This window comes from Tursiops truncatus, chromosome 6, assembly GCF_011762595.2.
Source record: "Tursiops truncatus isolate mTurTru1 chromosome 6, mTurTru1.mat.Y, whole genome shotgun sequence".
Lineage (NCBI taxonomy): Eukaryota > Metazoa > Chordata > Mammalia > Artiodactyla > Delphinidae > Tursiops > Tursiops truncatus.
In genome coordinates this window covers 102,130,951-102,144,155 of record NC_047039.1, presented here as the reverse complement: position 1 = coordinate 102,144,155, position 13,205 = coordinate 102,130,951, and the positions used below count along the sequence as shown (strand labels likewise).

The 13,205-nt window shown below is 39.5% G+C and overlaps 1 protein-coding gene across 13 annotated transcripts in view; it reads right to left on the bottom strand.

The window, feature by feature from the left end:
* The window catches only part of CNTRL (centriolin), an 88,745-nt gene extending 75,740 nt beyond the window's left edge, over positions 1-13,005 (bottom strand). For 11 of the 13 annotated variants that reach the window (XM_073806508.1, XM_073806512.1, XM_073806513.1 and 8 more), the window contains exons 1-3: positions 12,889-13,005; positions 5,956-6,203; positions 2,597-2,727 (exon numbers count right to left, since the gene is read on the bottom strand). In XM_073806508.1, the coding sequence (XP_073662609.1) occupies positions 2,597-2,727; positions 5,956-6,172 (348 nt within the window). In that variant the 5' untranslated portion in view covers positions 6,173-6,203; positions 12,889-13,005. Of the gene's footprint in view, positions 1-2,596; positions 2,728-5,955; positions 6,204-6,423; positions 6,445-12,888 lie in introns of those variants that run through there. The other 2 variants (XM_073806509.1, XM_073806515.1) reach the window with 2 other exon arrangements.
* Positions 13,006-13,205: the final 200 nt, after the last annotated feature.

The window sequence follows — 13,205 nt, the reverse complement described above, 5'->3', positions numbered from 1 at the left end:
ATAAGGAAAACAAGGTTCTTGATTTCATTCACAGGGGAAGCCAATAAACAAATAAAGAAACAAAATTTTTAGGCACTCAAGCATACTAACAAGAAAATAAAGGTAACGTGATGTGACAGAGTGCAAGGCACCAAGAGGGCAGATTTTGTCTGCTGTGTTCACTACTATAGTACTAGTGCCTGGCACATGGTAGGTGCTAAATAAATATCTATTGAGTGAAAGAATGAGAGGGAGTGACTGAGGAGAAGGTGGCTAACTGCAATTGGGTTAAGAGAAGGCTTCAGAGAGAGAGGAAGTGCATGGAGTTGAGACCCTAATAATACGCCAGTTGTGTGAACATCTGGGGACAGAGAATACCAGGCAGAGAAAAAAATGCAAAGACCCTAAAAGAATGAACCTGGTTGGTTTAAGAAATAGAAGGAAGGGCTTTTTAAACTGCCAGATCAAATAACTTCTTCCAAGTTTTCATCCTATTTGCTGATTCGGTGACATTTTATAGCATATCCTTTCTGCCTGACGTTCTCTCAACTTTGGCCCCCGTTCATCATACTCTTGGATCTTCTATTCCAACAGCCCCTTCGGACTTTTTCACTGGGTCTGTCTCTCCCACGTGCTCACTCTCTTTCTCTGATTCCCTCTCACTATTTCTCCTCTTAATCCTAGGCATTCTTCACACTAAGCTCTAAATTCCCAGAGATCAGAAACTAAGCTTATTGACTTCTGGATCTATTCCCACAGCCTAACATAATGCCTGGCATATAATAACCACACAGTAAAGATTTACTAACTTGATATTTCATTTTCACACCCTTTAAACTCCAGCATGTCTCCTTTTTTCCTTTTTAATTACACAAGACATAAATATATTCTAATAAAAATTTCAAACAAAACATAAAAAGCTCTCTTCATCAGGTCTGCAGGCCCCCATAAAAAATCTCACTGCTCAAAAGTAACCATTGTTAAGAGGCTGGTGTATATACACATACACATACATATACATATGTATACATATAGGCCTTTCTATTCATTTACATCTATATATACATAGATAGAAAAACAATTTTAAAAAATATATTTTGAGACCTTGCTATACAAAATATTTTAGAATTTGTTTGTTGCATTTAAATATACTGGAACATTTCCCCACATTAATACATAGAGTTCTGGGGTTTTTTGGGTTTTGTTCTTGTCTTTTAAGAAACTTGATAGTATTTCATGGTATATTGCACCATAATTTTTTTAAGCAATCCCCTATTGACAGACATTTGGTTATTTCCAATTTTTCCATCTTAAATAATGCTTAATAAACATAACTATTCAGACAATTTTGGATACGTGTGCAAATATTAATAGATATCAAGGAGTAGAACTGCTGTGTTGGTGAGTATAAACTCAGTAAGTATAAACTCGATTGCTGGATCAAACAAATACATTTGAAATTTTGATAAATACTATCAAACTGTTTTCCTAAAATGCTGTACTAATCTATACATCCACTAAGACCATATGAGAATACCCATTTCTCACACCTTTCTGAACACTGAAATAATCTTTTTAATTATTGTCCATCAGACTTACAAGACGGAAAATGGCATCAAACTATTGTTCTATTTCACACCTCTTTGATACGAATGAAATTGAACATATTTTCATGTTAACATTAGCCATTTATAATATTTTTGTGAACAAACTGTTCATATCCTTTGCACATTTTCCATTTAGCTGTCTCTTTCTACTGAACTGTAGGTGCTCTATATATTATGTGGATATTGTTACATATGCTGGAAACACTATCTGCCAGCTTGTTGTTTTGCTTTAACTTTTTAAAAGATATCGTTCATTAAACACAACTTTTTAAGTTTTTTAAGTAAGCTAAATCTGTCAATATTTTTCTTTGTGGTATTAGGGTTGGTGTTTGCTTAGAAAGGCCTTCCCAACTCTAAGATTTAAAAATATATTCTCCTATATTCTTTCCTATAATTTTATAGCACTTTTGTTGGTTGATTTTTGTTTCATTTTCATTAATATTTTCAATCTTCTGGAATTAATTTTTGTGACTAATGTAGTAGGCATCTACGTTTATATTATTTCCAATTAAAAAATTAAGTTGTCTATTACAATGTGCTCATGTTGTAGTTCATGAATAAAGTAGTGAACAGTCTAGAGCAAGGATCCGCAAACTTCTGTAAAAGGCCAAATAGTAAATATTTTTGGCTTTGTGAGACAGTCTCTTTGACAGCCGCTTACCTCTGCCATTGTAGTGCAAAAACAGCCACAGACAATATGTAAACAAAGGAGTGTAGCTCTGCTCCAATAAAACTTTATTAACAAAAATAGGCAGTAGGCCCAATGTGGCCTATAGGCTGTAGTTTGCGGACTCATTCTAGAGAGAATCAATAATGTGTAGAATAATAGGAGCTTATGAATTTGAAGATGTCACACTTCTGATGGAGAACTTTCACTAGAAACAATAAAAGATCTGCAACAAATTCGGTGACATTAGGGTGCTGTAAATCTAATATAATCTTTTAAAAAAAATTTTAAAGCACATAAAAATTAAAAACAATGTGTGTATTCAGAAATGTTGGTAACCTACCCTAAATTTCTTGCCACCATCTTTAGAAAGTGAAAGGTTCAGAGATTTTACCAAGGCCAAATTGTCCTGTTTAGTAAGTTTTTTAACCAGGGCCTCGGTAATATATCGAACTCCTTCACGTGAATCAGCTTCTGAAATTACACAAACAGATCATTATCAGTAGAGGAAGACATGAATACTTTGAAAAACAAATCGTCTTGATGTTATATAACAAAAAAAATTTTTAAAGCAATGCAAATGTAAAAACAGCTGGCTAGTTCTATTTGCAATGTTTTAATAATAATATTTTACTTATGTAGCATTTCATAATAATGACAATAACAGTTAAACTCTATAAATATTAATTGTGTGCAAACTTTGTGCTGAATACTTTACATATAATCTGGGGACCTCCCTGCTGGCGCAGTGGTTAAGAATCTGCCTGCCAATGTAGGGAACACAGGTTTGAGCCCTGGTCTGGGAAGATCCCACATGCTGCAGAGCAACTAAGCCCGTGCGCCACTACTGAGCCTGTGCTCTAGAGCCCGCGCTCCACAGCTACTGAGCCCGCGTGCTGCAACTACTGAAGCCCGCGCGCTGCAACTACTGAAGCCCGCGCGCCTAGAGCCCATGCTGTGCAACAAGAGAAGCCACCGCAATGAGAAGCCCGTGCACCGCAACGAAGAGTAGCCCCTGCTCCCCGCAACTAGAGAAAGCCTGCGCGCAGCAATGAAGACCCAACGCAGCCAAAAATAAAATTAATTAATTTAAAAATTTTAATTTGTACAACAAACTTTTGGGATAGAAATTACTGTTCCCCTTTATAAAAGAAATTATAATAATTTATTCAAGATCTTGCAGCTAGAAATGTGCAAATCTAGGACTTGAACCTAGGCAGATGAATCTAAAATTTATACTTTTAATTATATGCAGCACTGAGGTTTTTAGCAGTATTTTAATGTTAGCTATTTTTAAAAATATATATATTGGCATTATTTAGTTGTTTGTTTTTTAAAATTCTAATCTGAAGTTCAAAAACACTGGAATTCTTAAAAATCCTCTTGTGGTGCTCCAAGGACAAAGAATGACCCTCCTTCAAAAAGTTTCAGCGTTATACCCCCTACCGACTCTTTTTGCGGTACGCGGGCCTCTCACTGCCGTGGCCTCCCCCGTCGCGGAGCACAGCGGAGCACAGGACTCGCGGAGCACAGGACGCGCAGACTCAGCGGCCACGGCTCATGGGCCCAGCCGCTCCGCGGCATGTGGGACCCTCCCGGACCGGAGCACGAACCCATGTCCCCTGCATCAGCAGGCAGACTCTCCACCACTGCGCCACCAGGGAAGCCCCCCTTACCGACTCTTAATCGCCTTCCCTACCATGTTGCCATGGTTACGAAATTCCTGAGCCCACCTGGGCAACGCCCGCCTGGGCTACCGGGCCTGTCCCAAATAAGGAAAGGCATGTGCCCTTTCCCACTCCCACCCTATAGAAGGAAGGTATATGTGCCTCGACCAATCAGTAAATGAAATTTTCACCTCGGACCATTCCTTTGTTTTCTGGCTATAAAAGCTGATCAATAGCACATGTTTGGGCCCGACTCTCCCAGACTACTAGGAAGTCGGCCCGCTGTTCTGGCAGCAACCCTTCCCTCTAATAAATTCTATCTTCTTTACATTCTGCCTTGAGTCTGGAAATTCTTTTCCAACCCACGTTCAGATGACACCTCTTTTCCTATTTCTTTTTTATGGTAGGAAACTCAAATTTGTTGCTCTTTTAAATATAGAGGATCATAACACAGTTTATAGAGATAAAGTACTAACTTAATGGATAGCACACCCTATCTTAAGACCTTCCTGGATATTGCAGTCACAGCTTGTTAAAGCCATGTTAGTATAGCACAGGGAACCCTACTCAATACTCTGTAATGGCCTATATGGGAAAAGAATCTAAAAAAGAGTGGATATATGTATATGAATAACTGATTCATTTTGCTGTACACATGAAACTAACACAACATTGTAAATCAACTATACTCCAATTTAAAAAAATATTTTTAAAAAAGCTATGTTAAATTCTGCAAAACCATCCAAAAAAAAGAGAAAATTGCCTCTTGGTTCTTTATGAATCAAAGATAATTAATCCTGGGTTCAGATCCAGGCTGTGGGCCAAAGTTTCCCGATGATTACTCATAATAAGTTAATATTACATTTATTTTGGTTCAAAATAAAATAATTTTTAAAATTTGGGCCATTCTAGGAAAGAACATATTCTAAAATATTAATCAAATTAGAAATAACAGGGCTTCCCTGGTGGCGCATTGGTTGTGAGTCCGCCTGCCAATGCAGGGGACACGGGTTCGTGCCCCGGTTCAGGAGGATCCCACATGCCGTGGAGCGACTGGGCCCGTGAGTCATGGCTGCTGAGCCTGCGCGTCCGGAGCCTGTGCTCCGCAATGGGAGAGGCCACAGCAGTGAGAGGCCCGCGTACCACAAAAAAAAAAAAAAAAAAAAAAAAAAAATTAGAAATAACAATGTACCAACGGGCAGCAAGGGTACAGTCAACTCAAGGCTGATAATGTTTATTAATAAATACTGGTCAATATTCATGTCAACAGAGTTTGATGACTGTGATTTCATGACTTAGCAAAGAAATCACATAGTTTTCTTTCACACTTAATCACATTATAGATTCCCAGACTAACAGAATGCTTTTAAGAAAAAATAAAAACCTTGGTGGAAGAGGGAAGAGATATGGGAACATATGTATATGTATAACTGATTCACTTTTTTATAAAGCAGAAACTAACATAATGTATATAAATGTCAAACCACTATGTTGTACACCTGAAACCAATACTGTACTATACTTCAATTACAAAAAGAAAAATAAAAACTCTGCTATATACTAATTAAAAAAAAAAAAAAACCTTGGTGGAACATTTATATGTCCCTTATGTGGAAATTAGTCCATTCACAGATTGCTAATAAGCAAGATGCTAATAAGCAGACTGGAATAGCCCAGGGGTGGATAGCATTTTTATACTGAATTAAGGCACTCCATTCTGAAGTGAACAGATATGCCCTCCCCACAGCCAAGGATTATGGTAAATTTGGCATATGAGCTTTAAGGCACTCTCCCACCACAGGAAATAAAGCTTCCTCTTTCAGGAAACTCCCTTCTCCTACCGCTTTTAGACATCTTCACCCTCACCCAGAAGCCTCCATCCCCCCACTGTCCCTACACAATTTCTGTCAATAAAAAACAATGGTTCAAGTTAGTAGTTGGATATATGTTACATTTGGACCAAAAATGTAAGTTGAATATTTTCCATCTGTACTTAAAAGAGTATTTGGTGAAATTCTTAGATTAAAAGCAATACCTTGATGGTCTTGGTAGTCCAAAAGCATAGGGTTTTCACCTATAATCTCAACTTGCTCATACCACTGTCTTCCAGAATGAAAAGGTAGAGTCTCAGATCCACTTAAAGGTGAAAGTGACCTAGATCTCATATTGGACGTAACAGATGATGGACTAGGAGAGTGAGATGATGGTGGCGTCTTTGCTTTGGAAATTTTTTGCTGAGGACCTTTCTTCATTGCAAGAATAAAGCCAGGTATCCATCAAAACCTGTAAGAGTTTCCAGTATATTTAACAAGGTTAATTTTTAGAGCTATCAAAACTATTTATTTCTAGAATTTTCAAGTCTACAGAAGTTATAGATGCTAGAACCCAAACTACTCCAAGCTGATGGGAGCAGACACTATTTCAGACATTGCTGATTACTTTACCAGAGGGAAGAGACCTCTAGAGGGTCTGTACTGACACATACTCCAGCCAGAAGCCTTACCTGTCATGACGGTTCTCAATTTATTGGACCAAACTTGTCACAATGTCTCTTCTACCCATAAGGGGTCCTAGATTGAAGGAAGGTGGAAATACTTGGCAACCAGCAGTATTTCATACTGATGAGCAGTCTCTCCTTCCTGAAACAGTTTCTTCCTTTGGCTTCTGGGACGCCATCCTCTCCTATCCTTCCGTCTCCCTGGCCACTCCTTGGCCTCCTTTGCTGGCCAAGGCTCTCCTATTCAATCTTTAAATGTCAGAGCTCCTCAAGTCTCTTCTGGTCTTTCTAATCTTAATTTAGACAATCTAATGAACACCCATGGTTCCCAACGCCACCTGTATACTAATATTTATATTTTCAATCCAACCTTTCTCCGAGTTCCAGACTCCTATTCCCAACTGCTACCTGACATCTCATTGGCATCCTGAATCAACATGTCCAAATTGAATTTATCATTTCTCTCATTCCTCCCTCATTTTCCTCCCACCCTGTTCCTCCTCCAGTGTTCCCTAACTATGAACAATGCTCTTGGGAATAAGACAGAAACCTGGGAGTCATTCTTGATGCTTCCCTTTCCCTTTTCCCCATACGATCACCAAGTTTTGTCAATTCTACCTCCTAAATATCTCTCAAAATAGTCCATTCTTTCCATCTCCACTGTCGTCTACTCTAATCCACGCCCTCATCAAACTACTAATAATAGCTTCTAACTGATCTGTCTACAAGCTCTCTTGCCTTCCTCCTCCATCACTACATTGCAGCCAGACTGATCTATTTTAAAAGTTAATCTGTCTGTAATAAATGAAATATTTACCATGACCTATGAGGTCCCCCATAATACAGCCTTGTCTCTAGCCTCACATCTGTCACTGGTTCCCTCAACTCTGTGGCTCCAGCCACACGGACCTCTACATCTAATTTCTTCTGCTATAAATGCTTGCCCTCAGTCTTGTCTTTTCGTTTTTTAAAACTCTTCAGAAATTCTCTCCATATAATCTGGATATTAACCCTAATCAGATATATGATTTGCAAAAATTTTCTCCCATTCTGTGGTTTCCTTTTTACTCTGTGATATTGTCTTTTGATGCTCATTTAAAACTTTTTAAGAAGTCCTATTTGTCTATGTTTTCTTTTGTTGCCTGTGCCTTTGGTGTCATATCCAGGAAATCACTGCCAAATCCAATGCCATGAAGCTGTTGCCCTATGCTTTCTTCTAAGAGATTTGTAAGTGTAGCTCTTACATTTAGGTCTTTGATCCATTTTGAGTTAATTTTTGTATATGGTGTTAGGTAAAGGTCCAAATTCATTCTTTTGCATGTGGATATCCAGTTTTCCCAGCATGATTTTTGAAGACTTCCCTTTCCCCATTGAATGATCTTGGTACCCTTGTCAAAAATCATCTGACCAAATTCCTTTACTTTTTATGTAAGAAAATTAAGGCCCAGAATGGTAAATGACTTGGTCAGACACAATGCTAGCTGGCATTAGTTCTCCTCTCAAATTAATTTGTAAGTCAAATCACATAATTAATCCAGTAGAATATAAGTTCCATGAAAGTAGGGATATTGTTCACTGATGTATTCCAGGCCTAGAACAGAGCCTAAAAGATAGTAGATAATTACTACTTATGGAATGAATTATTCATAAAGAACCTGCAACCAATAAAATGCTACTTAGTACTTCAGCCATAGGATATCTTCATGAGTAGTATTAGTTCTCAATACCAAGAGCCCTAACTTACAAGTTAGGTTTATGAAAAAAAGATTTTCATGTTATACAATTGCTCTTATAAGTACATTGCATAAACTATAAATGTGACAAACTTTTAGACCAAAAAATCTTATAAGAAGCATAGGTCTTGAACAAGGCTGCATTAACAATGATTCTACTTTTGCTCAATATCCACAATCTCCCCTACTCTCACTACTTAAAATGTGAAGATAAAACACAAATTCTTTTTTAGAAAAGTAGTTTGCAATCCAAAGTTTTTGGATAGCTCCAATCTTAATGCCAGGGACTCCCCTGGTGGTCCAGTGGTTAAGACTCCGTGCTTCCACTGCAGGGGTCGCAGGTTTGATCTCTGATTGGGAAACTAAGATCTCACATGTTGTGTACAGCATGGCCAAAAAAAAAGAAATAATAATAATAAATCGTAGCTTTAAAAAAAAAACTTATTTTATTTTTTTGGCTGTGCCACGCAGCGTGGCAGCGTGTGGATCTTAGTTCCCCAACCAGGGATCGAACCCGCGCCCACTGCATTGGAAGCATGGAGTCTTAACCACTGGACCACCACGAAAGTCTAAAAAAAAATCTTAATGCCATATAAGTTGGTATTAGAAAGAGATATTATAGTGATTTGATGTGTGAACATCTTCATGTATAATAAATACACCTTCACAGGTATGTACATGGGTATAATTATACAGGCTGGGATTTTAAAGAAACTTATTTTTTAAATGCTTAGAACACATACAATATATGTAAAGGAGAGCTGCCATTAATATATCGAATCAATTAACCAACATTTAACAGATGTTAATACCTTTCAATGACTAGTCATTCTAGGAATGCTGATCTTGCCCAAAACATTTCTGGAATTCCTCTTTGGGTCCTGCTTTCAGAATTAATTTATAAGTCTCACAAGAAAACTAGATCTATCACTTCAACTACATTTTGTTTTTATTTTCCCAGTTTGATTATTAACTTTACCATGTGCCAAATATTGTGATAAGCTCTTGTATGTATCATCACATTAGAAGGATTAAACACAACTCTATGAAATAGGTGTTATTATCTCCCATTTTAAAGATTAAGAGGTTAAATAATTTGTTCAAAGTCCCATAACTAATTGGTTAAGCCAAGACTTGAATCCTGATCTGATTCCAAAGCCCATGACTTCATTACCATGTCATACTGCTGACTGAGTTTTCTGGAGGCCAGATCATGTTTGACTCACTTTGTAGGGCCTAGGATAGTGCCTTAGACAAAACAGATCATAAACAAGTGCCACTAAACAACCTTGATTAATGGACGACATACACTATAAAAACTATTCCTGAAGGAAAAACAGAAAATTTAATATAGTAATAGCATCACGGAACTCATGATCTAGCTTCATAAGGTGACTAGTTTGAAGGTAACAAAAACCTGCGAAATTTTTACAAAGTGACTATTATTTCACAGGTATACAGTACAACATGGCCAACTACCTTGTTCCAATAGTCTAGGTCACTTTAAACTGCAAATCTATGTCTTTACTTTCTCTTTCATTTTTTCATGTCATATCATCCACATGGGTCAGAAAATCTTTCCCCCAATTCACATAACTGCTATTTATGCCATAGCCACATGGTTTTAGGTCTTAATTTCAGAAGCGTGGTAAACAATTTTTGTCTCACCATTCTGCCAAGGCAAAAAGTCTCTAAGTAATACTCCTCATTCTGTGTTAAGTTGCACTGGTGCTCTCTTTCTAAATAATAATATACTCAAGCTTGAGAAGAGCTAAGAGGCATGTGCTTTAATAGTATAATTTTATTCATTCCTGAATTAAATATAGTTTTCATAAAGGCAAGAGATTTAAAAGATAAAAGAGGAGAGGCACAGGGCCCAGTTCCCACTTGTATATGTCTTTCTCTATCCCATAGCATGATAGAAAATTATAAAATTAGAATGATAGTATGCTACATGTTACAGAGATATGGCTTATATATTTTTTTAGTTTCTTGGTTTAAAAAATGCACATCCTATATTTTTATGCAATGCAATTATTTTGTATCCTGCACCTTAGTCTTATCTCTAAATTCTTAAAATATTGAACCATGCTGAATGCCTCTCAGAACATCCTAATAACCAAGACTCTTTGGGCCTCACTAGAATATCATGCAGTCCTTTGTTACCTCACCTGATGAGAAAAACTCTGCCTTACTCATTTATAGAGTTAAAGAAATATATTAGAATGGATTCCAGAAATTGAAATCAACTCTTTCCTTTAATGAATTGTAACCTGAAAGATTAAATGATGGTTCCAAAGTCACAGTGCATTGCCAGACCCCCCTCCCTTGGTTGCCATAGCTCCTGTAAAACCTGGACGTAGGATCTCATAGAACAGCTAACTCAGTGAAATGAGGTTAGGGATTTACTGTGCTTGAGAAAGGCTGGCATTATTTCAGAGACTATCACCTGGGGGTAGTAACACCTTGAACCACAATTTAAAGAGACAGATATGGCTGTTGTTTGACCTAGGCTGTAGTTTGCAATAATATAAACAAAGACTAAGCAATAGAAAAGAGAAGATAGAGCTGAGACATAGGGCTAGAGTGTGTGAAGGGCAGGATAAAGAGAAAACAAAACAAGCAAAACAAGTCCAGAGCTGGAGACACACTTTGAAGGCCCAGAAGGTAGTCTGCTGAGTAAGGAAAGCTGTTGGATGATGTTATCATCAGAATCATATGACCGGGCATCCAGTCATTCTCAGACTCAGATACTTGCCTTGATCTAACAATCCCCTCCGTCACAGTTTAGTAGAGACCACACCTCCACCTCTATCCAGCCTTTCCTAACATTCCTAACTTTCCACCTTCTTCTCTGATCTTTTCCAATGAGGCAGACCTCAATAATCCTCAAACCTTCCTTCTCTCTTTCCAGCCACTCCAATATGCAAATATCCATCCCCATTTCTTGACCTCCGTATCTTCTCCACTGCATCCCTTAGCCCTTTAATCACATCTCAGTACTTTCCCTACAATTCGACTTCATCCCATACCCTCACCCATTTAAACACTATTACTCTCTAACTAGTCCTCTCAAATATCCTGACTCCTATTCCTCTCCAATGGCAATTCTCCATCCTGTGCTCGTCAACCTCTGCCTCCCGTCCTTCATCCTATCCTGATTGCCAAGTTCTCCCACAAATTCTGTTCCAATTCCCTAACACTGTATTAGTTTCCTCCATTTCTCTATAGTTGTTTCCAGTACCCTGACTCAACACTTCTATATCCATCTTGATTTCCCAAACTGCTCATCACAGCAAATATTCTAACATCCTAATCCATTCCAATACTCTGACTTCTAATTAACCCCTCTTCAAACAAAATAATCAAACTTCCACCCATTCCTCTTCATCTCAACCCAACTGCCTATCTACTTGCCTTTCCCTTCCAACACCCTGACATCTGTGTCCTTCTGCATCCTATTAACATCCTGAACTCTCCTCTCACATCTCTCTCCATTCTACTCAGGTACCCAAAAAACCAAGCTCCCCATCCCTTTCCAGTATTTTATTTATTCAGCCATCCAATTTTATTTGGCAACTTTTATGCACCAAGAACTGTGTTAGGCTCTAAGAATACAGGGCTGAGAAGGCAGGGTTTCTACACTCAAACGCACAACAGGATTAGGTCTCTGCACCAAATAGCATCCTTTACAACACCTTACAATTAGAATTAAATGATTATTTGTGAAACGACTTGTTTCTCCTTCTAGAGTTTATGCTACAAGACAGTAGGGACTCTATTTGTTTATTGTTTGGTGCACAATAAATATTTGTTGAATGAGTGAAGAAAGGACTGTGCTAAGCACTCTAAAGACATTACCAAATTTAAGTTCTTGCAGATGGTGTGTAAGGTCAAAATTATTAACCTCATTGATAAGCGACAGGGTATCATTAAGAATTAAGAGCTTGGATTCTGGAACTAAGCAACCTGAGTTCAAATGTTAATTTTCCACTTTCTGTGTGACATAAGGCAAATTATTTAACCTCTCTGATCCACAGTTTCATCACTTTTGAAATGGGGATGAAAACCTCACACAAGTTATTTTAAATTCTAAATCAGTTAACGCAAAGGACTAAAGGACTCAGAACTGAATCTGGCACACAGCGTACACTCGAAAGTAATTAGCGATTATTTTTTACAAACAAGAAAACATTTGCTCGGGAAGGTTAAGGACCACGCCCAAATCGCAGAGCCGGTAACACAGGTGGCCGAATCAAGAGGTGAAGCCAAGTTTTGACTTCAAAATGCACCTGTCCCTTAACGGTTATACAACAAAGTATTTGCTCTTCCCCTCCTTCAAATATTTCTTCCCAATATCCTAACTCTCATTATTCTCCATGTACCGTATTCCGCCCGATCCCAGGACGCCCGTCAGGATACCCAAACCATCCTGTACCCGTCATTCCCCGCATACACCTGGCACACCTCCTCCCTCCTCCGCTCGGTGGCGGGACCCCATCTTCCTCCACGCCGCACCCCACCCCTGACCTCCTCATTTCCCATCCAAACCTCCCTCCATCCTCCTCCTCCCCACGCCCGTTCCGGGCCCTCCCCTCCTTCCCATCCAATCCCAATTCCCCGGCACACGCCCCCGCCCCGAATCCATCCCACGCTCGGTTCAGGCCTTCCCGCTTTCGCCCCTCACCCCACCGCTCCGTCTGGATGCCGGAGAACGGCCTCCACCAGGGCCACTCACCACGGAGGAGCCGGGCCGAGCGAGCTCGCGGGCCGACGCCGGGCGGAGAGGCGCTGGTCGCTCCCTTCAGGCGCTCAGCGGTGCGGCGGCCATTTTGTTGTGTTGTGCCGGTTGCCGAGGGGCAGTGCGTGCGGCGTGGGCGGGGCCTGCTGCGGTCGAGCCCCTCCCCGGAGCATGGGGGCGGGGCCGGGCTTCCCGCCGCCTAGGACGCCAGGGCCGCGGGCGCGCAAAGGCGCGCGGGAGTCGGCGGGAGGGGAGGTTCCCTGTAGCAGCTGGCTAGAGGCCTAGCGCTTTTCTCTGAAGCGGAGCGGCCGACT